The sequence below is a fragment of the Carassius carassius genome, chromosome 14 (assembly GCF_963082965.1).
Source record: "Carassius carassius chromosome 14, fCarCar2.1, whole genome shotgun sequence".
Classification (NCBI taxonomy): domain Eukaryota; kingdom Metazoa; phylum Chordata; class Actinopteri; order Cypriniformes; family Cyprinidae; genus Carassius; species Carassius carassius.
The window spans coordinates 30,971,929-30,999,669 of NC_081768.1; the positions used below are offsets into that span (position 1 = coordinate 30,971,929).

A 27,741-nucleotide genomic window follows, 5' to 3' on the forward strand; every position below is an offset into this window, starting at 1 on the left:
TAGCAGCACAGAGTTTTTAAGTGTGAACTTTATTCTTGTCAAAGGCCAGTGTGTAATTAATTCACTTCCTGTGTAGACATAGAACTAGTCATTGTTCTTAAGAACAGCTTATCTGTGAAGAAGAAATATCATCAGTGAATAATGGAATTAGAGGAAATTTATGAAAATGTTAAACACAGAGATGTTCAGAACACAACTAGACCTCAGAGTCACCGCCAGGATGAAGGAAAGGATCTAAAACACAGTAAGAAAATAAATTACTTTAAAGCAGAAATTGTGTTATTAATAGTGTCGATAATGTGGAAATTAATGGTTAAATACAACTTTAAGTATTTATTCTAAGAAAAACATGTGACCCTGGACCACAAAATCAGTCTTAAGTCTCTGGGGTATATTTTTAGCAATAACCAAAAAAAACATTGTTTTGGTCAAAAGAAATGCCAAAAAATCATTAGGATATTAAGTAAACATCATGTTCCATGAAGATATTTTGTAAATTTCCTACTGTAAATATATAACAACTTTTTTGATTAGTAATATGGATTGCTAAGAATTGCTTTTTTGCTCCCTCAGATTACAGATTTTTAAATAGTTGTATCTCAGCCAAATATTGTAAAATTAAAATTGACACTTAAGACTGGATTTGTGGTCAACGTTTCCGCATTTATTTTAAATATATCAAAATATAATTATTTTCTTGCTAATTTGTCTAATAATGTTCTTATTTGGACCTTTTACCTTAAACCAACATTGTTACTGTATAGCAGGGATCGACAGCCATTTCGGCATGACGTGACATTTTTTTTTTTTTCTGGTTAACCACTGTGCTAACACCCATAGCCCCCCTTCTGTATTTAAACGATACATACACATTTTTAAATGATACGATAAAAAAACTATTTGATGTAAATAGTTTCTGAATATTTTTTACTAAATAGTTTTTTTTTACTTTTCAAAAAACAAAAATTACACACAGTGTGCCGTGTGTTTTATAAGACCAATGCATTAAAACAACTCAGCTTAATCTCCAGTTTAATGCGCACATACACACACACACACACACCACTCACACACAGATATCCGAGATCGCAGTATATGCAGCGTTTGTGCATGCATCCGTAGACTAGCGCAAGTTAATTCTCACACTTAATAGTATTTATAGCACCTAACAGGCTGTGTGACTATGAGAAGTTATTATCTCATTTCCACGCGTGCCGTAGGTTGCCAACCCCTGCTGTATAGCAATGTTTGTCTTATAAAAGATAATAAAAACTCTACAACATTATTTAAAGACAAAGACTGATTATTGTAGAGGCTAGTTTGAAACTTAATTTCTAGTAATATGTTGGGTATTCATTAATATTTGTGTGTTTTGGTCAGGAGGAAGTAGATGTTTGGCGTTGATCACAGTGAGTCTGGCGCTCATTTGTGTTCTTCTGCTGGTCTTCATCATACTGCAGCAGACCACCATCACAGAAGAGAGAGACCTGATAAAGAGTTACAAGATCACAGTTGAGGAGTTCAATCAAACTATCAACAGCTTACAGGAAAAATACACTGATATCAAGATTGAAAAAGACCAACTGCAGAACAACTTCAGCTCTTTGAGTCAGAAGAAACTGGAGCTGGAGAGTGGTCAACTGAAGAAAGAATATAAACAAGGTCAGTACAAATCTGTTTTATATATATATATATATATATATATATATATATATATATGTATATATATATATATATATATATATATATATATATATATATATATATATATATATATATATATATATATATATATATTATATATATATATATGTGTGTGTGTGTTTGTGTGTGTGTGTGTGTGTGTGTGTGTCTATACACTTCAGTTTTCATGTATCTATACAGTTTTGAAAAGTGTTCATGTACAAAAATCTGTGTGGTCCAGTTTGTTATTTCATATCTAATGAGTTGAAGAGCTGGTCTGACAGCAGGCAATACTGCAGGGATCATGGTGCTGATCTGGTCATTATCAACACTGAAGAGAAGCAGGTGAGTTTGTTTGTGTGTCTGTCAGTGAATGAGTGCAATTACATTAATTCCTTTTATTCACACACAGAGGTTCATATCTTCATATATGAAAGATGTTGACAGAGCGTGGATTGGTTTATCTGACAGAGAGCAAGAGGGCAACATGAAATGGGTGAATAATTCAACACTGAAAAAAGGGTAAGAACTAAAACATTCACAAACATTCATTGTGGATTTATTTGTTGGCAGGAACTGTTTGTGTAGTACATTGTAATGCAATAGTAACAACATATTAAGTGTGTATGATCATATTTATTTAACACTGTCCTCCAACCAAAAATGACCCTGTAGGTTGTAACGATCAGCCTTATCGGCCGAATTACATAAATTTAAAATGGGATCAGTTTAACTGTGTGAGGGATTAGAGTGTTTAAAAAGATACCTCCTCAGTCCAGCTTTTGGTCAAACACCAAATTTATTATGAATTTACCAATTCATGTAAAGACATACACACATTAAAATGGTTAAGAGGAATAAAATGGCTAAGACATCATGAAAACCTCTTAAAACTCAAATACATAATAAATAAAATACTTAAAATAAATTGAACAGGTTAAAATGTGTTCTGTGTGACAGTGTCACAATGTCTGTCAAGAAAGGAGGCAGACGATGACTCTTTCTTGTCACCGTCTTCAGCTGGTGTGCATGTCTTCTGTGAGTGTTGTGTTTGTTTGGTGCCATGTGTTTTGTCCTGTCTCTTTTCTTACTCCGCCTATCTGGTTACCTCATTAGTGTTTTAGTTGCTACACCTGTGTTTCTCCCTTGCTCCCGGACTCATTTACCTTCACTCCGCACACCTTTTCACTCAATCACACACAGCTGTTGCTCATTGCTCGTCTCACACACCACTGTATTAGTACGCTGTATACTGTATTAGTACGCTGTATTAGTACGCTGTACGCTAATACGCTGTATTAATTGTCATTTGTATATGTCCTGGTTATTCATGTGTGCATTTCGGCTTGTTTCCTGTGATTCGTTTCTGTTTTGTTTTTGCCGTGTTGGCCTTTTGGTTTTGTTCTAATTAAAATATTCTTCCCTGCATTTGGACCCAGACCCTGTTCTTTCCACGGTGACACTCCTCCTGCACCTTGACATTTCTTTTGTTTAATAACGAAACCAACAAATGAACAGAAGTCCAGATATAAAAGTGTTTCTCATTAGTCCTTACATTACGCGCATCTTCCTCATACCCTGGGCTTCCCTTAAAGACACATACACAATCTTCTGACATCGTCCCCTTTTAAGAATTTGCTATAACCTTTTATGTTACAGGATTAACTGTATCAAAACATTACCATGAACATATATTTACTCTGTACATTAGTACAAGACTGTGTTTTAAAATTCAGCTTAAGCTCTCTTAAACAATCACATGTTCCATGATTTACAGAATTTATATGCATGCTGACTCAATAGTCATAATGTTTCTTACACTTACTAACATTTTATTTCCTTTCACTTTACTTTAATGTCTAACCTTGATATTGAACAGCGTGTTAACCACAATTCTTACACTACTTGCAAGACATAATGCATTACAAATTAAGTTTCTTAACTGGTTTACTCACTCAACCAGACCTTGTTACCCTCCATCCTTTACAAGTCTGTACAGTCGTGGCCAAAAGTTTTGAGAATTACATAAATATTGGAAAGTTGCTGCTTAAGTTTTAATAATAGCAATTTGCATATACTCCAGAATGTTATGAAGAGTGATTAGATGAATTGCATAGTCCTTCTTTGCCATGAAAATTTACTTAATCCCAAAAAAACCTTTCCACTGCATTTCATTGCTGTCATTAAAGGACCTGCTGAGATCATTTCAGTAATCGTCTTGTTAACTCAGGTGAGAATGTTGACGAGCACAAGGCTGGAGATCATTATGTCAGGCTGATTGGGTTAGAATTGCAGACTTGACATGTTAAAAGGAGGGTGATGCTTGAAATCATTGTTCTTTCATTGTTAACCATGGTGACCTGCAAAGAAACGCGTGCAGCCATCATTGCGTTGCATAAAAATGGCTTCACAGGCAAGGATATTTTGGCTACTAAGATTGCACCTAAATCAACAATTTATAGGACCATCAAGAACTTCAAGGAAAGAGGTTCAATTCTTGTAAAGAAGGCTTCAGGGCGTCCAAGAAAGTCCAGCAAGCGCCAGGATGGTCTCCTAAAGAGGATTCAGCTGCGGGATCGGAGTGCCACCAGTGCAGAGCTTGCTCAGGAATGGCAGCAGGCAGGTGTGAGCGCATCTGCACGCACATTGAGGCGAAGACTTTTGGAAGATGGCCTGGTGTCAAGAAGGGCAGCAAAGAAGCCACTTCTCTCCAAAAAAAAAACATCAGGGACCGATTGATCTTCTGCAGAAAGTATAGTGAATTGACTGCTGAGGACTGGGGCAAAGTCATATTCTCCGATGAAGCCCCTTTCCGATTGTTTAGGGCATCTGGAAAAAGGCTTGTCCGGAGAAGAAAAGGTGAGCGCTACCATCAGTCCTGTGTCATGCCAACAGTAAAGCATCCTGACACCATTCATGTGTGGTGTTGCTTCTCATCCAAGGGAGTGGGCTCACTCACAATTCTGCCCAAAATTCTGGATTCCAACAATCCAACAACAGTTTGGTGAAGAACAATGCATTTTCCAGCACGATGGAGCACCGTGCCATAAGGCAAAAGTGATAACTAAGTGGCTCGGGGACCAGAATGTTGAAATTTTGGGTCCATGGCCTGGAAACTCCCCAGATCTTAATCCCATTGAGAACTTGTGGTCAATCCTCAAGAGGTGGGTGGACAAACAAAAACCCACTAATTCTGACAAACTCCAAGAAGTGATTATGAAAGAATGGGTTGCTATCAGTCAGGATTTGGCCCAGAAGTTGATTGAGAGCATGCCCAGTCGAATTGCAGAGGTCCTGAAAAAGAAGGGCCAACACTGCAAATACTGACTCTTTGCATAAATGTCATGTAATTGTCGATAAATGCCTTTGAAACGTATGAAGTGCTTGTAATTATATTTCAGTACATCACAGAAACAACTGAAACAAAGATCTAAAAGCAGTTTAGCAGCAAACTTTTTGAAAACTAATATTTATGTAATTCTCAAAACTTTTGGCCACGACTGTATAGGCAGTGAGTCATTTGTTCAAAGGGTGTCCTCATCACAGTTTGTTTCACTGCTCTCAGAGGGACTAAGTTGTAAGTGACCGCGATTCCACCTTTTCAATCCCCCTTCCGGGCTACTGATCATTTAGGAGCGCTCTGTTGCACCTTGTCTCACTACCGTTGCTGGGGTCCTCCACTGTTTTTTTTTTCTCATCCAGCTTAAGGAAGGTAAGTTTCTCACTCCATGCCTGCTGTTAAAATAAAATGTGTGTTGTTGCTTAGCAGCAGCTTCTCGTCTCCGTATCAGTCTCTGATCCAGGCACTTCGGACTGAAGTTTCTGTCCAGAGTTGGTAATGTATTTCTGAGTCTCCGTCCCATCAAAAGCTCTGCTGGGCTCACTTCACTTGACGCATTTGGGGTCATTCTGTAATTTTTTGCCGTAGGATGGCTTTTGCTGACTGGACTGCACGTTCTGCATGTCCATTTCTTGAGGGATGATGTGGGCTTGATGTTACATACATAAATTCAAACTCATGGCTAAATGACTGGAATTGTTTCGCTCGTGAATTGGCTGCCATTATCCATAACGATTACTTCTGGCATGCTGAATTGTGTAAATGTTGCTTTGAGCTTGATGATAACTTGTCCAGCTATGGTGTTCGATAAGTGTAGGACTTCCAAGAATCTGTAATAATAGTCAGAGAGTACAATGTAGTTTTTACTTTTGTACTTACATAAATCTAACCCCAGGTGCTGACATGGTCTATCAGGTAAGGGAGTTGGGCTCAGAGGTTCTTTTCTCTGTGTTTTCCTGTGTTCGCAGCAGAATTCACATTTTTGGTTAAGATAGTCCTGGCCACCATATGGATGTCTGTGCTCTCTCCCTACATTTGGTCAAGCCCAGGTGTCCTTTATGTATTCGCTCAATAATTTCTCCTTGAAGAAATTATAGCCTCACACAATTCACTCTTGAATGCATGAAAGTCTCTTGCCAAGGGATGCTTCACTCTCTGCAATTTCTCATCTTTTTGCATTGCATCTCAATTTTTTTTTTTTTTTTTTAAGCAGGAAGGCTGTCAAAGGCTGATCTGTGCGCTTCGCGATAAGGTGTTTGCTACAAAAAGTGTTTCACCTGGAGCATACTCAGCTGTCACATTGAATCTCATTAGTCTGAGCAAAAGTCTTTGGCATCTGAGCGGTACATTGTCCAAATCTTTACAGTATATGAAAGGAACCAGCTGCTTGTGTTCTGTAATAAGTTTGAAATGCCCCATTCCACTCGGATATTTGCTTAAATGTTCACATGCCCAGACTCCTGCAAGACACTCTTTCTCTATCTGTGCATACTGACATTCAGCATTAGTGAGGGTTCATGAACAGTATGCAACAGGTTCCCAGCAGTCTCCATGTTGCTGGAGTAGTACTCCTCCCAAGCCATAACTGCTTGCATCACCAGATACAGTTGTTGGCTTCTTTACATCATAAAATGACAATACTGGCAATGTCATAAGAGCTTCCTTTAGTTGTTGAAATGCTCGGTCCCAAGTTCATGCTGTTTCAATTCTTAAAATGTTGTATAGTGGGCCTTCCAGTGTTGCCCAGTGGGATATAAAGTACAGACCAAAAGTTTGGACACACCTTCTCATTCAAAGAGTTTTCTTTATTTTCATGACTATGAAAATTGTAGAAAATTGTAGATTTAGCTCACCCCTAAACCATCTCGATTGGGTTCAGGTCCGGTGACTGTGGAGGCCAGGTCATCTGGCGCAGCACCCCATCACTCTCCTTCTTGGTCAAATAGCCCTTGATGCCTTCAATGTGACTCTACAATTGTCATAGAAAATAAAGAAAACTCTTTGAATGAGGAGGTGTGTCCAAACTTTTGGTCTGTACTGTATATTTTCCCATGTAGTTAATTATCCCCAGAACTCTCTTAAACTCTTAAAAGTTCAGTGATAGCTTTGACTTTCTCTAGGTCTGCTCCGACTCCATTCTCGTTAACTACCCGACCCAGGAAATATAGCTCACTTTGTTGAATCTTACATTTGTCTTTGTTTAACCTCAGGCCGGGGAGTTCCATTGTTTCTGCTTCAGTCACGTGTCATTTTCTTGCATGGACGCTCCATATATGATGACATAATCCATGTACACTTGGACTCCTTCCAAGCCATACAACAGCTCTTTCATTTTCCGCTGAAAGATATCAGTTGCAATGCTGATGCCAAAAGGAAGACTTTTAAATCAGTACCTGGGAAATGGCGAGATGAAAGTTGTTAAACGGCTACTCTCAGGATGCAGTGGTATCTGCAAAAAACCACTTGCAGCATCTAGCGATGTGATTTCTTTTGCACCTGCTAGTTTTGCGAGAATTTAATCTGTTGTTGGCAGCGTGAATCGTTCTCTTTTGATGTTTCCATTCAGTCTTTTCAGGTCTACACATATACAAACCTGTCCACTGGGTTTGATAACAGGCACTATAGGTGCACATCAGTCTGTTGGTTGGGTGACTCTTTCAATCACTCCACTTGCTTCCATCCTTTCTAGTTCTTCTTTTACTTTCTGAAGCAGTGGCAAAGGAACTCTATGGACGGTATTAACCACATACAGTTCTGCTCTTTCTCTGAGTAGAATCTTAACTGGTTCAGTCTTAAGCCTTCCATGGTCCCCAATGGTTGTATTGACCTCTTATATTCGTTTAATCAGACCCATTTCTTCAGCTGCACTTCCAATGAGAAGATTATTCACTGTTGGACCCTTTACAACATATATGGTCAGTTCGTAGTGTTTTTCTTTATGCTTTATGTGACTTTTGAATAGACCCATGCATTTCAGCTGGCCTCCTGGACTGTTTAGTGTGACATTTGTTTTGCACAGTTCTTGTTTATTTTGTAGATTTTGGAATGTTTATTCACTAATTATTGTCACATCTCCTCCAGTATATATCTTAAATGCTACAGGTGTGTTTCCAATTGTCAGAGTGACAGTCCATGTCTCTGTGTTTTTTTTTCTGTCTTTTGTACAGATCCAAGGTAAAATGACTCAGATTGTCTTTCTTCCCTCATGACTTCAGGAACTAATTTAGTTTTGCACATGCGATCCCAATGACCTTTCTTATGACATCTCCTGCATTCTGCTCCTAAGGCTGGACATTTCTCTCTGTCTTTATGTTTTGTCTTGCCACGTTGGCTGCATTTGTCCTCACCATTTTTTGTTTTTCCAGTTTGGCGCTCTCTGCTGTACTTTGTAGACCTGTAGTACACTGTTTAGGTCGCCTGATCTCTTGAACGCTACACATTGGATCCCCCTGCTGGCTGACCTGGTGTGTAACTTCCTCAGCTTGTCTTACCAATTTTACCACGACATCCAGAGTGAGATCTTTATTTAGTTGTAATCTTTTAGACAGGTTCTTGTCTCTAATTCCTACAACTAATCTGTCTCTGATGTTCTTATTTCTGTTAGCAGCAAAATCACAGTTTTCTGACAACTCGTACAGTGAACTAATAAATGTCTCAGCTTTTTCACCTCGCTTTGAACTGTGAAACTGTGCCTTCTCGTGTATGACGTTGGTCTGCGGCATGAAATAGTCATCGTACTTCTTTAAAACGGTCTCAAAATCATCTTCTTTTGTTCTTTCATTGAAAACGAATGATTTGTAAATATTTTCTGCCTCTTCTGTGAGTTTGGCATCCGTTTTGTATCTAACTAAATGCAGCCACCATGATGGCCATTCTCCCGTCTTGTCGAATGTAGAGTTGTATGGCAGTTTGAAAAGTGGCATTTTTGGTAAGGAAGTTATCTTTTTACATGGCCACTTCTGACACCATGTCAAGAAAGGAGGCAGATGATGACTCTTTCTTTAGTTTAATAACTAAACCAACAAAAGAACAGAGGTCCAGAAACACAAGTATTATTCATTAGTCCTTACGTTACATTACATGCCTCTTCCTCTTACCCCAGGCTTCCCTTAAAGGCACATACACAATCTTCTGACAAGGTCGTTTGTGCAAACACCTTATTACGGCCTATATTTACGTTTTAAAGTTTAGCGAAAGGGTCTATAAGGCAGTGGAGTGGGTAGAGAAAGGGGATGTAATGAGAGAAAATATGAAGAGTGAAACAGGTAGAATAGGAGATAGGAGAATGTGAGAAAAGAGGAGAGCAGAAGGAAAGGGAGAAGAGATGAGTAGAGAGAGATGTATTTGTCATGAGATGTCATTGATGTAATGGAAAGAGGAAGAGCAGAAACTGTGAGAAAACATGGACATAGAGGAAGTGGACAACAGGGTGGAAGAGGTGGAAGGAGCGGTAGAAGGTGCAGATGAATTTCAGTTTAAATCAGAGTTACCCAAACTGACTATCTAAGAAGTCATGGCCTCTCCTTTAGAAAAGCTGGGGGAAAATTTACTATGTCAATACACTTATAAAGGGTTAAACTATGACTGTTGATTATTTAGATTTTTAGTCCTTCTGTGACAACTTCTATTATTTATTGTAAATGTCCAAATATTTTTCAGAATTTAAGTTTGAGATCATTCAGGTGGACAATTAAGATTATTTTGAATGGAACAGGAGCATTGTTGACATGGTGTTCCAAAACAACATCACCAGCCACAAAGGAAGAGGCCATGGAGATGTTTTTATTAGTATTATTATTATTATTATTATTATTATTATTATTTTATTTATTATTATTATTTTTTGGCTGAACTAAAGCAGTTCTGCAAAATATAGTGGGCAGAGTGGGCAAAAACAAAGCTGTACAAAACTGATCTCAGGTTATCAAAAGCATTGCTTTGCAGATTTTGTTGCTAACAGACAACCACAACCAGAGGTGATCAAAGGTCACATGACTGTACAATATTATCATGATAACAAATAACAATAATAATACCAAAACAATGACACATCAACCAAGGAGAAAAACAAAGGAATAAATAAATAAACAACAACAAAAAAACACATGAAGCAATTCTCAATGTATAATTAAATAGCATTAATTAATACTTGTCTACGTACATAAATTCAACTAATAACCACAAAACATTTCTTATATATAAATAGATATCTTGCATTTAAAGAAATGGACAAATATAAAAGTTCACATTTAATCCTATAGGCCTGGGGTTCTCAAAGTCTGCTTTTAAAGGTCCACATCTGAATTTTCATCAGTGTCAAAGGACCAAAACTATTGGTTATCACAAAACCTGTTTTTAATAAGGGTGCATAGCATTCATTACTTATCAACACAAGTGACTTTTGCTTTCAGAATACATTGATAACAACTGCAAATGTAGCAAAAAATTTAATTTAAGAGTCAACATTAAATGGAACAAAACACAAAAAGAAGTTGCCCAAAAGTAACATGGTGCAAAATACAATGCAGTCTAACGTGAGAAATGGCGCTGTCTGTCTTCCATCAGATGCTTAAATTGTGGCATAAAAGGTGTGATTGCTAGACACTGGCCTAAATGTTCGTTAGTCAAGCTGCTGCAGTATGAGTTCTTCAATCAATCAATCAATCAATCACTTTATTTATAAAGCACAATTAAACACAACTTCCGTTGACCAATGTGCTATACAGAATGCAAAAATGTAAAATAAGCACCATAACACAATAAAAGACAATGACAAACAGGCCAACTGCAGCAACATTCATTTTGTATAAGACAGATCAAATACAACCCGAATTCCGGAAAAGTTGGGACGTTTTTTAAATTTTAATAAAATGAAAACTAAAAGACTTTCAAATCACATGAGCCAATATTTTATTCACAATAGAACATAGATAACATAGCAAATGTTTAAACTGAGAAAGTTTACAATTTTATGCACAAAATGAGCTCATTTCAATTTTGATTTCTGCTACAGGTCTCAAAATAGTTGGGACGGGGCATGTTTACCATGGTGTAGCATCTCCTTTTCTTTTCAAAACAGTTTGAAGACGTCTGGGCATTGAGGCTATGAGTTGCTGGAGTTTTGCTGTTGGAATTTGGTCCCATTCTTGCCTTATATAGATTTCCAGCTGCTGAAGAGTTCGTGGTCGTCTTTGACGTATTTTTCGTTTAATGATGCGCCAAATATTCTCTATAGGTGAAAGATCTGGACTGCAGGCAGGCCAGGTTAGCACCCGGACTCTTCTACGACGAAGCCATGCTGTTGTTATAGCTGCAGTATGTGGTTTTGCATTGTCCTGCTGAAATAAACAAGGCCTTACCTGAAATAGATGTTGTTTGGAGGGAAGCATATGTTGCTCTAAAACCTTTATATACCTTTCAGCATTCACAGAGCCTTCCAAAACATGCAAGCTGCCCATACCGTATGCACTTATGCACCCCCATACCATCAGAGATGCTGGCTTTTGAACTGAACGCTGATAACATGCTGGAAGGTCTCCCTCCTCTTTAGCCCGGAGGACATGGCGTCCGTGATTTCCAACAAGAATGTCAAATTTGGACTCGTCTGACCATAAAACACTATTCCACTTTGAAATAGTCCATTTTAAATGAGCCTTGGCCCACAGGACACGACGGCGCTTCTGGACCATGTTCACATATGGCTTCCTTTTTGCATGATAGAGCTTTAGTTGGCATCTGCTGATGGCACGGCGGATTGTGTTTACCGACAGTGGTTTCTGAAAGTATTCCTGGGCCCATTTAGTAATGTCATTGACACAATCATGCCGATGAGTGATGCAGTGTCGTCTGAGAGCCCGAAGACCACGGGCATCCAATAAAGGTCTCCGGCCTTGTCCCTTACGCACAGAGATTTCTCCAGTTTCTCTGAATCTTTTGATGATGTTATGCACTGTAGATGATGAGATTTGCAAAGCCTTTGCAATTTGACGTTGAGGATCATTGTTTTTAAAGTTTTCCACAATTTTTTTTACGCAGTTTTTCACAGATTGGAGAGCCTCTGCCCATCTTTACTTCTGAGAGACTCTGCTTCTCTAAGACTAATCTTTTATAGCTAATCATGTTACAGACCTGATATCAATTAACTTAATTAATCACTAGATGTTCTCCCAGCTGAATCTTTTCAAAACTTCTTGCTTTTTTAGCCATTTGTTGCCCCCGTGCCAACTTTTTTGAGACCTGTAGCAGGCATTAAATTTTATATGAGCTAATTAAGTGGATAAAAGTGTAAAATTTCTCAGTTTAAACATTTGCTACGTTATCTATGTTCTATTGTGAATAAAATATTGGCTCATGTGATTTGAAATTCCTTTAGTTTTCATTTTATTAAAATTTAAAAAACGTCCCAACTTTTCCGGAATTCGGGTTGTAGAAAAGTCTTTAACCTCACTTTAAAAATGGAAAGGATGGGTGCAGTTCTAATTTCAGGTGGGAGATTGTTCCACAGTCTTGGAGCAGCAGTAGAAAATGCTCTTTGTCCTCTATTTTTAAGTTTTGATCTAGGAACCACTAAGAGGTCTAAGTTCGCAGACCTAAGAGCTCTTGTAGGTTGGTGAAGTGTCAGTAGATCAGAAAGGTAAGCAGGCGCTAACCCATTTAATGATTTAAAAACTAATAGCAGGACTTTAAAATTAATTCTGTGATACACCGGCAGCCAGTGTAGTGACTGAAGGACAGGAGTTATATGTTCCCGTTTACGAACTCCTGTCAAAACTCTAGCAGCAGCATTTTGGACTATCTGCAGGCGATTTATGGATGACTGACTGATCCCCAAATAAAGCGAATTACAATAATCTAGCCTTGTAGTGATAAAACCCTGTATAACTTCTTCAAAATTGGAGAATGAAAGGAAAGACTTAATTTTTATCAGGGTTCGAATCTGGTAGAAGCTTGCCTTCACAACTTGATTTACCTGTCTATCATGTTTTAGGGCACTGTCCAGTACCACTCCCAGGTTTTTTAACGTATGGCTTAACATAAGGTTCCAAGGCACCAAGATTCACATTTGTTGTGTCATGTACACTGGAAGATGTAAACACCATAACCTCAGTCTTATTCTCATTCAAACTTCAAAAAATCAGTGACATCCATGATTTAACATCCTCAGGGCAAGCAGCCATCTGTTCTAAATTATTTTTATGTTTAAGGGGAAAATATATTTGTGTGTCGTCTGCATAACAATGAGAACTCAAGTCATATTTCTTAAAAATAGTACCTAAAGGAAGCATTTATAAAGAAAACAACATAAGGGCTAGTGTGGAGCCTTGAGGAATTCCACACGTCAGCTTTACAGAGGAAGATCGATAGTTACCAATGTTAACTGAGAAACTCCTGTTTGTCAGATAAGACTGAAACCAATGTAAGACTGAACCTCTGGTGCCCACTATGTGTTCTAAACGAGACAGCAAGACATTATGGTCCACCGTGTCAAATGCAGGACTTAAGTCCAGAAGTACCAACACTACCGAGTCTCCAGAGTCAGTGGCTAAGAAATTGTCATTGAGCACTTTTACCAGAGCCGTTTCAGTAGAGTGAAATTTTCTAAAACCGGATTGAAATATATCAACAATTTGTCGACCAAAAATGTTTGAAGCTGACACATTACTACTTTATCTAAAATTTTTGTCACGAATGGGAGATTAGAAATAGGTCGAAAATTTTATAAATCGGAGGAATCCAAGTTAGGCCTCTTAAGTCTGGGTTGCACTGATGCGTGTTTCAAATACTCAGGAACAACTCCTAACTCAAGGCATTTGTTTATAAAATGTAAAAGTGTCGGACCCATTACATTAAACACTTGTTTAAATAATCGTGCCGGGATAGTATCTAATGGTGAACCTGTAGGTTTTAGCTGCTTCACAGTGTCATTTAAAAAAGTTATTGAGATAGGTGTAAACTTACTGAGCAAGCCGTTGTAATTTAACTGACCTGCAGGATCACCAGTGGTCAATTGAATATTGTTTCTAATTACAGCTATCTTGCCTATGAAAAACTGGCAAAACCGCTCACGTATAGCAACTGACTCAGTCGGGTAAATAGAAACAACAGGGTTCAGTACAGTATTAATAACATTAAAAAGGATTCTAGGGTTATTGTAATTCTTGTCTATAAGGGAGGAAAAATAGTCTGATTTGGCCACTCCCAACTCATTCTGATACTAAAGAAGGGAGTCTTTAAGCATCTCATAGGAGATCTGTAATTTATCCTTTTTCCATTTCCTCTCGGGCGTTCTAAATGCATGTCTCAGAGTCCGAGTAGTATTATTCACCCATGGCTCAGGGATTGACTTTTGATGTTTTGTTCTCATTGGAGTGACATCATCTAAAATTGTACAGCATATAGAATTAAAATTATCAAGTAGTTCGTCCGGGCTTAATTCTGGTGAGACAAGTTCAAGATAATGAGAAAATTCCTTAAACACTGCAGAAAAATTGACCGAGGTAGCAGCAGTGATACTCTGCGTCTTAAGGGCAGTTTTATGAATATTTATAGTATTTAGCGCTAGCGGCATATTAAAGATAATAGGGCTATGATCAGAGAAACTATGGTCACATATCTCAATATCATCCAGCAGTATCCCATGGGACAGAATATGATCAAGAGTGTGCCCCTTTATGTGTGTAGGTCTTGCAACAAGCTGCACTAAGTCAAAATCTTCTATTAAGTTAATAAAATCTTTTGTAAATGAGTTTAGGGGGCAACATATGTAAATATTTAAGTCCCCCACAATTAAAAATCTTTCAAAGTTTGGCATAATACCCCCCAAAAAGTCTGAGAATTCCATTATGAAGTCTTTATGTGGCTTTGGAGGCCTATAGACCACAGCAACTGCTAGTGTAGTGTCAGAGTCCAGCACAGATAACTGCAATTCGAAACTGTTGTATACAGTTCTTTGTACAGTCCGACACTGAAAACAATCTTTAAAAATTGTAGCCAATCCGCCCCCCCTTTTCAGAGAGCGAGGGGAATTAAAATATTTACACTTGGGTGGTAGTCTAAGTAAAAAGAAAGTCTAATGATCAGGCAGTGAAGAAGTCTCTAAGAATAAAAGTCTTATTTACCACAGACCTCGCGTTGATCAAGGCCATCTTTATCAGCACAGGGTCTTTTCATCTGGCACGATGCTCTGCGCAGCGGGCGAAGAAAATGTAGCGAAACGCCCTGGCGGCGACGGCAGAGGCGTGGCGAGAGGTGTAGATGTCGTTGATCTCCCATGTTAGGTAAGATGGGTATATTCCACGCATAGGCATCCAGACTTGTACGCCAAACGTAGGAGCAGTTACTATCACCTTCCCTTGTGAGTCGATCGAGTCTAGTGTTCAACTTGTCCGCAACAGGATCTTGAGCTTGACGGCCACACCGCCCCACTTACCCTGTCTTTTCCGACGCTTCTTCACCGGAGCGTAGTATGGTGAGCGATGTAGCCACGCCGGTAGGTCCGCCAGGAAGGGAGGAGGCGAGTATCGTGATGGTGTTTGATCTTGTAGTTCTTCAGTGGAGAATGGCAAATTTAAAAGTGTTTGTCGATCATATACTAAAAGTGTTGATGCAATTTGACCTAAAAGCAACAACGACCACATAGACATGAACAAACTAAAAACCGCAGACGACAACAGACGGCGTGCCACACACAACGGCGCCATCACATCACTTCACAACATTCATGGCTGGGAATGCTATCAGTAGGTTAGGGAACTTTTCATTTGTTTTTGTTTTTTACATTGTCACACTCCGCTTCCCGTAAAGACACATTTTCCTGCAATTTAATTAATTCAGTCTGCAGAGATGCTATGTTTGCCAGTGGGAGGTAGTTCTTGGTTTCTTTTAAAAAATTCTCAACATTCTTGACCAGGAATGGAGATTGAATGCAGAGCAGTACTTGTCAGGTAACATTGAAGCCCTCAAAGCGCTTCCTGAAATTTTCAGCTAATGAATGAGATGAGAGATAATGTAATGAGAGAAAATATGAAGAGTCGAACAGGTAGAAAGAGATGAGCAAATAGGAGAATGTGAGAAAAGAAGAGAGCAGAAGGAAAAGGAGAAGAAATGAGTAGAGAGAGGAGGTCATTGATGTAATGGAAAGAGCAAGACATGGGCAACATTCTTGACCAGGAATGGAGATTGAATGCAGAGCAGTACTTATCTGCCAACATTGAAGCCCTCAAAGCGCTTCCTGAAATTTTCAGCTAGATTCTCCAAAAAGGAAAGTTGGTGATGATGGTGATTGGCATTAATCTGCTGGAGAAGAGTTGGAAAGTGTATATGTGGCCCTTCATCATTCTTGAAGATCGTTCCCGGTTACTTAACTGTAACCTTGTTCCCTGAGAAAGCGGAATGAGATGCTCAGCGCATTGGGAAATGTCTTATTCGTGACCAGTTGTGAATAATGTGTGTAACATGTCGATAGAATTGTCCCGGTGGTAATATAGCCTCGGTTGATGACGTCATCGGGGCGCGCCCGCAACACTGGGCTATAAATAGATAAGCCACAGGTGCATCAACAGGACATTTTGTCTGAAGAGCAGTCCTGGGACATATTCAGCACGGCAACGCTATACACTCTTTAACTATCTCTGCATCAGAGAATGTCTTCTGGTTTTTGCCTGGTAGCCTACCCAGGTCACCCTATAAGATGATTCTGTAGCTCTTTCTTGCTGTGTCAGAGCTCTTACAAGCAACTTGTTTGTTGATTCATATGAATACTTGAGCTGTCATAGGTTTGCTGTCCTCGCCTCTGTATTTTGTGGATTTTGCCTTTCAAAATGTCTTTGTCAAACAGAACGGCTTTGTGTTGGATTTGGGCAAAATGAATGCGTACCTCTCTGCCCAATCATATTTGAAAACTCTATTTTCTTTGTCAACTTTTCTTTTCCTCGTAATGGACATCCTCGCACCAAACACTCACTGCGGTCAAGGTAAAGTGTCGCCCGATTACATCAAACGTCATACGCTCAATGAATGCCATGACAACAATGTCATGCAGAAAAACCTTTAATAACTTGTCTTCGCTATGATTTCAGACCATCTCCAAAAACATATTAAAAACTAAATAAATTATTTTCAAGTGTTTACATGCATTTATCTACTGTAGCATTCCCAGCTGAACAGATGAACTTAACTCTCAAGTACTGATGTTTACAAAGGGTTTAATCTTCAAAAAACACCATAAGAGCAGAATAAAACAAACAATGCTTCATCCTAGGTCTGTATGGACAGTTCATCGTCTCCTCCTAAAATCACATGTTTTGGTGCCAAAACCTTTGGACAGCTGGTGGAATTTTATCCACTATTGTAGAGAGATGCTTCCAATGTCGTGTCGTGTCATACTGTGTCACAAGTAAGTATATGAGTACAGTACACTGGAATGGAGTTCTTTGTGTAGGCTGGGAGCAGGATCAGGACAATGGAGGAGCTGTACCCTCTTACTTTGAGACCTGACACCCTTTCACTCGGCATGACAATATCCTTTGCGGTCATGGTTGTCAACTTCAGTCTCACAGGACAGGAGTCAGCTTGTAACTTGATGCTCAGCTCTCTGTCGATAAACACAGTATCACTCTGGGTGTCAAGCAGAGCATAAACAATTTTTTTCAGAACCTGGTTCCTCTCAGTTGATACCCACACTGGCACGATCATTGAAGAATTGGTGGGTGGCTCATTTTTCTCTACTTTGTGAGACGTAGATGTAGTTGTCTCTGTGTCACCTTGGTTTGAAACTGGTGCAGAGTTTCTTTTTATAATTTTCATCATGTAGACACGTTGGATGTCTACCTCTACAGGTGTCACAGGACAGATGGTAATGGCAGTCTTTTGCGCTGTGGCCTGGTTTCATGCAACATAGCAGAGTTTGTTATCCTTCACATATTTCCGTTTCTCTTCTAATGATTTTTCCACAAATTTAGGACAGTTGTGAATCTTATGCTTGCTGCCCTTGCAGAAGAAACACATTTTGGAATTCCCTTTAGTGGGCCTTTATTAGTTTTTCTGTGGCTGTTTGAATCAGAGGCACAAGGAACACTGAAGGAGGTGATAGGATTACAAGTAATCTCTGCTTCCATTGACATGAAGATCACAAAATCTATAAACATTGGAGTCATGAGTCTCAGTCAGTGTCTGCGTGACCTGACGGTTCCAATGTGCTGCTGCCCAATCTGGTAATTTGTGTACAAGTTTCTGATTTTCATCACAATCATTTAATATTTCAAGCCCTTTGACATGAGGCATAGCTTGATGACATGCATTAAAGAAGTCAGATAATTCTCTGAAACCTTTAGCATCCCTAGGATGAATCTTAGGCCATTTGGCTAGTTTTTCCCTGAATGCCTTTTGTATATCAAATGGCTGTCCTTACCGTTGGTTCGGCTTGTTCCACACATCATTATAAGCCTCATTATCATTCCTGTAGAAGATAACATCAAGACAGTTACGAGCTGGACCGCCAATGTACCTTTTTAAATAGTGCAGCTTGTCAGCAGAAGAAATGGCCCTTACATCAATGAGCGACACAAATGCAGCCTTCCACTCAATGAACTGGATAGGATCACCGTTGAACACAGATGGTTCTGTTGCAGGCAGCCTGTTCAGAGCTGTGCTATTTTGGACAGCTTGAGCGAGATAAAATACATCAGATTTTAAAAGTGAGGATTTTGCTGTAATGTCAGTAGGATGCATTGCTGTGATGTTGGTAGGACATTGAATAGGAAATGGAACCACATGCTGTTGTGGCATTACACTAACATCCTGCTGTTCCCCTAAATTTAAATCTGAAGAATGAATGCTGTCTTCTTCTTCCCTTCTCAAGTGTATTAATAAGCGCTACCAGTTTGCTCTCACCAACGTCTGTTTTTAGCTCTTCCCTTGTTTTGCGAGTCAGGACCTTCCATTGTTCGAAGAGCTGAATTAATCTTTTCTCTACTTTTTAAGGGCCTCACCTTCTTTATATACACGCATATTTTCCGTGGGTTTCCATTGTCGATCAGAGTGGTGAAGCACCTCCTCTTCCGTTCCATTATAAGGGGCCTCCATGTGCTGATCTGGTTCTTTATTTTCAGAAGCATCCATTTTCTTTAAAGAAGTGCCAATGAATTAGATCATTACACAAAATCCTTTGGTCATTAAACAGCTTTTAGATGTGTGGTGGGACTGATGAGGAGAAGCTGTTGTTTTTTCTACGTAGGTAAAGCACTTACTCTCCAGAGGAAGAGCCAGCTCTTACTGTAGCATTCCCAGCTGAACAGATGCACTTTACTCTTAGAAACTGATGTTTAATCTTCAAAAAACACTGTAAGAGCTGAATAAAACAAACAACAAAGTGTCATTAGACATCTAAATTATAAATTAATGTCCATAACAAATCTATACACAAACAGATACACAGTTGCAATCTGAAGCTTGACTAGCCGAAGATGGCGGCTGGGGGCATGCACAGTTTGGCAGGAGCTATGCGCTTTCTTCTAAAACCCCCAGACTATCTAATGCAGTCATCTGGATGCCTTTTACAAAGTTGGATAACAATTTTGTATATTTCAACACTATTAATTGTGTCTGTTAAGCATTGTTGTCTGCAAGAGAATCAAAACTGTGTGTACACACACAAATCAACAAGAGCTATCACCTTCTATATTCCAAATTCCTCAATAATGTTCCTCCTAAAACTTCATCTAAGGTGTGTGAGAGATCTCCATCAAACAACATTAATGTGATTTCTACTCAATTGGTGATTGTACTACTTTTGGCTGGAGACATCAAAGTTAATCCAGGCCCAACTACAGTGGTCAACACCATTTGCGCTACAGAAGAAACAACAGTGCCAACAAATAGTGGCCCTCAATACACTACCATCTGGTCACTGTCAAATCGCCTGTTTGACCCACCTCTGGGCACTGTGGGCCCTGTGGAGTTCCCACGTCTTGGGCTGTTTGGTGGTGGGTGCCCTGACGGCGCCTCTTCCTGGTTCGGCGCGGACGTGTTGTTGGCTGTTGGTGTGGAGTGCGGAGGCGTGGGCGGCCTTGGAGGGGCTGTTTCGCCCTGTGTGTGTGGGGCGCGGTGCTGGATTTGCTGGGCTGGGACTCTCCATGGGCACGGCGGAGATCGTGCCAGTGGCGGCGGGCTCGCCGGGGAGGCTGCACTGCAGGAGGGACGCGGCGGTAGTGTGCACTGGTGAGCGTGTGACTCCGCTAACACAAACAACTGTTGCTGACTTTTGCAATGTTAATCAACAGACTCCTCCAATAAAACACAGGAATCCAGTCTTCAAAAGGCACAGAACCAACAAAATATTTCGCACATTAAATCAGGCAAGGGTAGTTTGGGATCCGTTATCAAAAGTAAAGGGACTATTTGGCGGACACTTAAATATACGTAGTATGAAACCAAAATGTGAACAACTGGAACATCTGTTGTGCAGTTCCAATATTGACTTTTTAGGACTTTCAGAGACGTGGTTAACCCATTCTTCCCCTGAGGCTGTTGTAAATATGCCTGGGTATAATGTATTTAGAAAGGACAGAAATAATGGGAGGGGTGGGGGAGTAATAATGTATGTTAGAAATACTTTAAAGTGCACAATGATTGAATGGCCGAGTGAAATTGTTTTGGAATGTGTAGGTGTTGACATATCACTTTCTACAACAATGTCTTTTGTTATAGTGTGTATATATAGAAAGCCTACTGCAAAAAATGATTTTTATGAACAACTTAAACTTCTCCTTAAACACTGTGATAAAAGCAAGGAAATTATTTTAATGGCTGATTTTAATATTAACTGGAATATAAAGAGGGAACGAACGACTCTTAAACAAATTACTGACTATTTTAATTTAACACAAATGATAAAAACACCAACCAGAATAACAAACCATTCGGAAACTTTAATAGATCTGTTATTCACAAACCACGCTGAGAGGATTAGTAAAACATACAATCTCATTACAGGGCTTTCTGATCATAAAATTTTATCTTTCTCCTGAAAATTAAGTAAAAAGCGATTTCATTCATCTACATTTAATAACCATTACAACCATTTTTATTCCAAAACATCTACATCAAAATCTTGATATTACTCTAAATGAAGTAAATTGGTCTGGATTATTTTCTGATAAAGATATTGAAACCAACTCTCAGATATTTAACGCTAAAATTACAGATGTTATGGAGGCTTTTATTAAAAGAGGAAAAGGTAAAAAGAGGGGAAATCATCTACCCTGGTTGAATAATCACTGCAAAATACTTATGAAAGAAAGAGACATCTTACTCAAAGTGTTTTTAAAATCTCGTCTTAACATTGATAGGCAAAGATTTACTTCCATGAGAAATAAAACAACTCATACCTTACGTAAAGCCAAGGCAAATTTTTTCTTGGATGTCATTACAAGTGCAAATGGAAATGGCAAAATAATATGGCAAAATATCAATAAACTAATTGGAAAGCAAAATAAAATGGACAATGATAGATTGAAAATAAAAGTTAACGAGCTGCTAAAAAAGAATTAGCAACTGAATTCAATAATTTCTTTATTAATTCTGTCAATGAAATAACACAAATGTTTAGTTCCTCAGAAATAGTTTGTAAGCCTATTAATCCTGGACAGCCGGTCTTCAGGTTAGAGCAAATAACTGATCTTGAAGTGGCTAACATTATTAAGCCCATGAAACCATCAAAGGCCAAAGATGCATTTGGCCTTGATACATATTTTTTTTAAAAACACAAAGACGTGCTGGTATGCCCGCTAACACATCTGATAAATCTATTAAAATGGCAGTTGTTCCATCAGGATGGAAGGTGGCTATAGTCTCACCAATTTTTAAATCAGGAGACAAAACAAACATTTCAAATTATCGCCCCATCAGCATCCTCCCTGTTCTATCTAAGGTTGCAGAAAAGTGGATATCCAAGCTGCTGAATAAACATCTCAGTAATGGCCATTCTCTCCTGCACCCCATGCAATTTGGGTTTCGCCAGTACCACTCCACAGAGACTGCAAACTGTGTCTTCGTAGAAACAATGAAATCCTCGCTTGATAAAACCACATGTGTTGGTGCAGTCTTTTTGGATTTAAAGAAGGCGTTCGATACAGTAGATTATCGAGCCCTTCTGTCTAAACTGACTCAGTTCAACTTTGCAGAAGATGCACTAGTTTGGTTTCAATCTTACTTGTCCAACAGAAGACAAGCTGTTAGTGGCACTATGTCGTCTTACCTTGAATGTTCAGCAGGAGTCCCACAAGGATCTATTTTGGTACCAGTACTGTTCTCTCTATATATAAATGATATGCCAAACATTTGTCAAAAAGTCCATTTCCAAATGTATGCTGATGATGCAGTTATTTTTACACCTGCTAAAAGCACACAGGAAGCATCATCCATTCTTACATCAGCACTGGAGAATATTCAGCATTGGCTGCTTAAATCCTGCCTACTATTGAACAAAAAGAAAACTGTTACCATGATTTTCTCAAAAAAATTCATAAAACTGGAGCGGTCCAATGTGTTCCTGGGGGGAGTGGAACTTGACATTGTTGAAGAGTTCAAGTACCTCGGGGTCACACTGGACCCAACACTTTCATTCAAAAAACACATTAAACTTACGGCAAACAGAATCAAATTAAATTTACATAACTTTAAACAAATCAGACCATCAATGACAATTACTTCTGCTAAAATGTTCCTACATTCAATGATATTCTCACATATAGATTACTGCATCACAACCTGGTCACTTACTGGAAATACAATTTTAAAACCCATAGAAATGTTATTCAAAAAATCTATAAGAATACTTGATCAAAAGCCTCTGTCATTCCATCAGTATAATATTTTGGGAAAATACAATATGCTCAATTTTGAAAATTTTATTAATTTTAAAAATAGCTGTTTAATTTATAAAGTTTTTCACGGATTGGCCCCACCTTTTCTTTCCACATACATCAAACCTAGGTCTGACAGAGGTTTTTGTACCAGAGCCTCATTTAGAGGAGATATAGAGATCCCGCACAGAAAAACTACCTTTGGACAAACTGTTCTGTCTATCAGAGGAGGTCATTTTTGGAACAGCCTCCCAACAAATATTAAAGAATGTCCTACTTACTGCACATTTAAAATGCACCTTAAACAGTTTCTTAAAAGTTCCCAGATATGTCCTCATTTTGAATAACTTTATTGATGTAATCTGCCTGAATGTGTGCTAATGTGTTTCTTACTTGATACTGTATATTGTCTGTTCTTTTATGTTGTATTATTTTTATGTTGTTGTCTTCCTGCCTCAGGACTACAGGTGAAAATTAGCATTTATGCTATAACCTGGCTCATTTACAGTCTGTACAGAAATGTTAGATTGTTCATTAATGTGCACTGTCCCGAAAAAATAAATAAATAAATAAATTAATAAAATAAAAACAAAATAAATTGGCCTACATCATAAATTGTGTGACAATAAATCACATTTTTAGTGTACATGCTAATGTAATAACCTTGCCTCACTGTACTGTAGTAGACCAGAGTAATATTAATTATTTTAACACTGACAGGAATATTGAATCACACTCTGTCTGAATAACAACATTAGCAAGTGAAATGGACATCACTGCTATTCGAAACTTGCATATATGCTAACAACCAGCTAAACGTAAGTTAATAGCTTCCGAAGAGATTGCTAACATAACGGTACCTTGGGCCCTTCATCAGCCAGGAGCTAAGAGATAGGGAGAAACCTTGTAAGCCTATACTTGTAAAGCATGAACCCAAAAGTTCATCATTCTTTTCTGCTAACGTAAATCAGAATGATGCTTCACGTACGAAAAAGTGCGCCAATGTTCACACACCACACTACTTCAATTCCTTTTTTAAATGTAAAAATAAAAGCATGTGGCAAGAAACATAAACACTCTCGAAAATCAAACAGGAACACAATGTCCACATTAAGCACTATGCGAATATCACCAGACAACCAATACATAACCAAATAAATAGACATTTGGCTCGATATAATAATAAAGTCCTTTCATGACTATTCCATGGCAACACCTCCATCTATGGCTGGAAGTAAAGGTGTCGACTCACTTCAATGATTAGGGGATTTAATGGTCATTTACAACTACACTTTTAATCCATTACACACAATTAGTGCTTTTAAAATACGAAATGGAGGCTGGTCTGGATTGAATCCCCTTGAGTTCGAACTTTGAGGAGCACTGCTCTAGGAGACAATGCACAGCATAAATGAGTACACCCATTCTGAATAAATATAAAAGACATATTTTCTGAAAGATCACTAATTTAATTCATGGAAATATGGCAAAATTTAATCATATACTTAATAAAAACAACAAAATATATGCCAATATTTTCTGTAAGATAAGTAAATTAGCCAATTTTGTTTAATTTAAGGATTGCAGAAATGAGTACACATATGTTAGGTAATCTAGTATTATGTCCTCCAGAACTTAAAGTAAACTGCTGTGACCCTTCTTGGCACTGAGTGGACAAATCTGTCCTGTTTAACTCCTGGATGACCTCCTTAAATGTCCTGGTCTTAAATGGGGAGTTTTGCTCATCTCATCGCTAGAGAATCCCCGTATTCATGGCAGAATGAATATCTTCATTATCATTAAAAAAATTTATAAAATTAAATTAAATTAAATTTAAAAAAAAAAGCTCAATAATGCAGGAAATGAGGGTAGGGTAGCATCTTCTGTTTCAAGTTTTTGTAGTAAATCACACAGTAGTGTGTGAATTCATGCCAGCACTGATAAAGCACAACTCCCTCACACCTTCAGCACTCTTTCATCCCTATATAAACTTATATAAGCTATCCCTATATATATGTATATCCCTATATAAGCTTTACTACCACTGAACCTCACTGTGGGTACCAAGCACTTCTCACTGCACTCCTCCTCTAGCAACACCAGAACATGTTGAATGCTTTTTCCCAGAAGCATTCCCAGAAATATGGTCCTTGGAAGAGGTTAAATTGTTTAGTTTTTTTGCTTAAGCTACAGTAGGTAATTCTAGTGGTGAAAAAAACCATGTATGTCACTTCTGCAGGCTGCATCATACTCTGTGCGATAAAGCGTCACTCTTTTCACAGCTTTTGCCAGCTCTTATTATTTCAGGAGCCTGAGCAAGCAAGCAAGCCTGAGCAAGTCCATTGTTTTTGAATGACTGTGCTACTTCTGCTATATTTTCACACTTAAAACAATAATTTGGTACTTATGATAAGAAATAAGTCACCTGGCAATTTTCTCCCAAGTGGTTCCAATGCTGACAACTTTAAGTCTTAGAGTTTCAGTGGGCTATATAACACTTTTAATTGCCAGGAAATTACTTGTTTTTAAAAGTTTTGGTTCAATATACTTACATGTTTATCAAAAATAGCCTTAAACATATACACTTGTTTTTTGTTTTGTTTTTTTGTAACTTTCAGGAGGGTGTACTTATTTTTGCAACACAAAATTGTATCACTTTGATAAGCAAATATTTTTTTTGCTGAATAATTTTGACATTCTTCTTTGGTAATTGATCACTTGTTGAAACATTGCATCTCCAAAGAACCCTAGCATGTCTTCTAAGTAAAGAGTAACTGCTGGATTTGTTAAGTTTTAGAGGGGGTGTACTCATTTATGTTGTGCACTGTAAATCCAAAAGGCCTCACACTGTAAAAGCAATTTGTTGATATCACCTCCGCAATGTGGACACCTCGATGCCTATGTACTGAAGAGTAGAAACTGAGTGTCTCGAATCTGAAAAGTCCTGTGCTACCAGACTTTTTGGATCACAATGTCTAATTGCACATCAACGTTCAGAAATGCGAATTTTCAGAGGTCTGCTAGTCTTACCAATATAACATAAACGACAGGGCAATGGAACAGGTAAATTACATTAGCCATCTTACATGAAATAGTGCCTCAAATTTGTGACTTTACACATGTGAGGATGTGTAAAGTTTGACTTCATATATTTGAAATTATGCTACTGTGTGTATTGTTGATTTATAAATTGCTTATTACACTCTTTTTTTATCTTTGTTTCATAATTGGGTTATGATTTGATTTGGGGTCCTGATACTAATCTGACAAATTTGTTCAGGTTTTGGATGGAAGGTGAGCCGAATAACTACGGTGGTGTAGATGAGGACTGTATAGAAATGAGACTTTCAAAAGACACACTGAATAACTGGAACGATCTGCCATGCTCAATTCAAAGAAAAGGGATTTGTGAGAAATAGGGTCTTATGTTTTTACTTGTGTTATTTTATGGCATCAACCTTATTGTGATTGTATAATTAATTTTTAAGTTTCCTGTTTTTTAAAACATGATGTGTTGTGAAATGCATCTGATGTGGTCATGTTATGCTAAATCACAAGCAGCTCTATATCTATATATCTTATTCTAGTTGTTATCATTTCTCATTTGTTGATCTGAAGTGTTAAGGGGACAATGACAATAAACTACATTACAAACTACTAACTACATATTGAGTGTCTGTAAAACTGCTTTTGAATTCAACTGCTTTCCTGTTTGAATAACATTTTTAATTACCATCATTAGGATAGTGAACTTGACATTGTGGTTTTCTTTATTTGGGTGTTTCCCAATAGTCAGTCTGATGCTTCCTTGTTTCTTCGCTCCTCTGTCCTCGAGCCTGTGACCCAGAAACTGATCAAAGTTATCCATCTTGATGTACGTCTCAATTCTCTAATTACACCACGAGGAGGTGAGGGAACTTCCAGAGGAGAGATGAGTGAGGATGCAAAAAATATCTGATGCATGTATTAATTCACCTCCCCTTCTAATCTGTCAATTTGTATTTTTATTTACCTTTGCAGTTTAAATAAAACATAAATTTCAACGGAGCATTTTACTTAATTAATATTTAACATGAATGTCTTTAATAACCAAACTTTAATATAAGGGCAGATCCCCTGAGTGAAAATTCAGATTCAAAGTCAAATTCCAGTGTACAATTATATTTTCCTTCTATTCCTCCATCCTAATTTTCTTTCCTTGCTTCCTTCCCTCACATTCTAAGGGGGTGGAGCTAATACACAAGGAAAAGAAGCATGAAATGGAAACGTGGATGCATAAATAAGAACTCAGAAGCATCCTTGTTGTATCTGCTGTTTTGTTTTATGGAGAGACTTCCTCCAGTCCAGCAGGGCACAGCCGAGAGCAGGTTTATCAGACTGAAGTATCAGAGAGGAAGAGAAACATGAGACCAATGCTGCATCTGAAAGCTCTAAAACGTTCCCTTCGGAGGCAGCATGCCAAGGCAGGAAGGCATCAAGGCTTGCCCGAATCCAAATTCTGCTTTACTTCCTGTCTCCAGAGGTACCTTCTTCTGATCAATTTTTGAAGGCAGCATGGACTTTTGATGTTATTTCTAGCGAGAAATCATTATTATAGTAATACAATTTTAGTTTAGCTTTTATCAAATTTCGTTCTGTTTTGTTGTAGATCATTAAACCGTTATGTTGCTTCAGAAGCCTGTCAGAAATCACTTTTATGAGGTGCCCTCATGCAAAAACACTGTCTGCAAATTCATAGCAGCGAGGCAACAAATCAGCTGCCTAGGCTTTTTGGTCACAGCCCAAGTGTTTTTTCTGCCCCCCCCCCCCCCCAAAAAAAAAAAAAAACTGAAGAAACCACCCTGATAGCAAACCACC

General features: G+C 38.3%; 1 protein-coding gene across 1 annotated transcript; it reads left to right on the forward strand.

The window, feature by feature from the left end:
• The first annotated feature begins 79 nt into the window (after positions 1-79).
• On the forward strand, positions 80-27,601 carry LOC132157491 (C-type lectin domain family 4 member E-like). The gene is made up of 5 exons (XM_059566851.1): positions 80-244; positions 1,381-1,662; positions 1,925-2,028; positions 2,096-2,205; positions 26,165-27,601. The coding sequence occupies exons 1-5, from the start codon at positions 142-144 to the stop codon at positions 26,301-26,303; spliced, it is 738 nt and encodes a 245-aa protein (XP_059422834.1). The 5' UTR covers positions 80-141; the 3' UTR covers positions 26,304-27,601.
• The last annotated feature ends 140 nt before the right edge of the window (positions 27,602-27,741 follow it).

What these genes read in the sequence shown, in the direction of transcription:
- LOC132157491 (XM_059566851.1), top strand. Translation starts at nt 142, where the DNA reads ATGGAATTAGAGGAAATTTATGAAAATGTTAAACACAGAGATGTTCAG. An exon ending in AGGAAAGGATCTAAAACACA is followed by an intron (nt 245 to 1,380) that starts GTAAGAAAATAA and finishes TGTTTTGGTCAG; the next exon opens with GAGGAAGTAGATGTTTGGCG. An exon ending in GAAGAAAGAATATAAACAAG is followed by an intron (nt 1,663 to 1,924) that starts GTCAGTACAAAT and finishes TGTGTGGTCCAG; the next exon opens with TTTGTTATTTCATATCTAAT.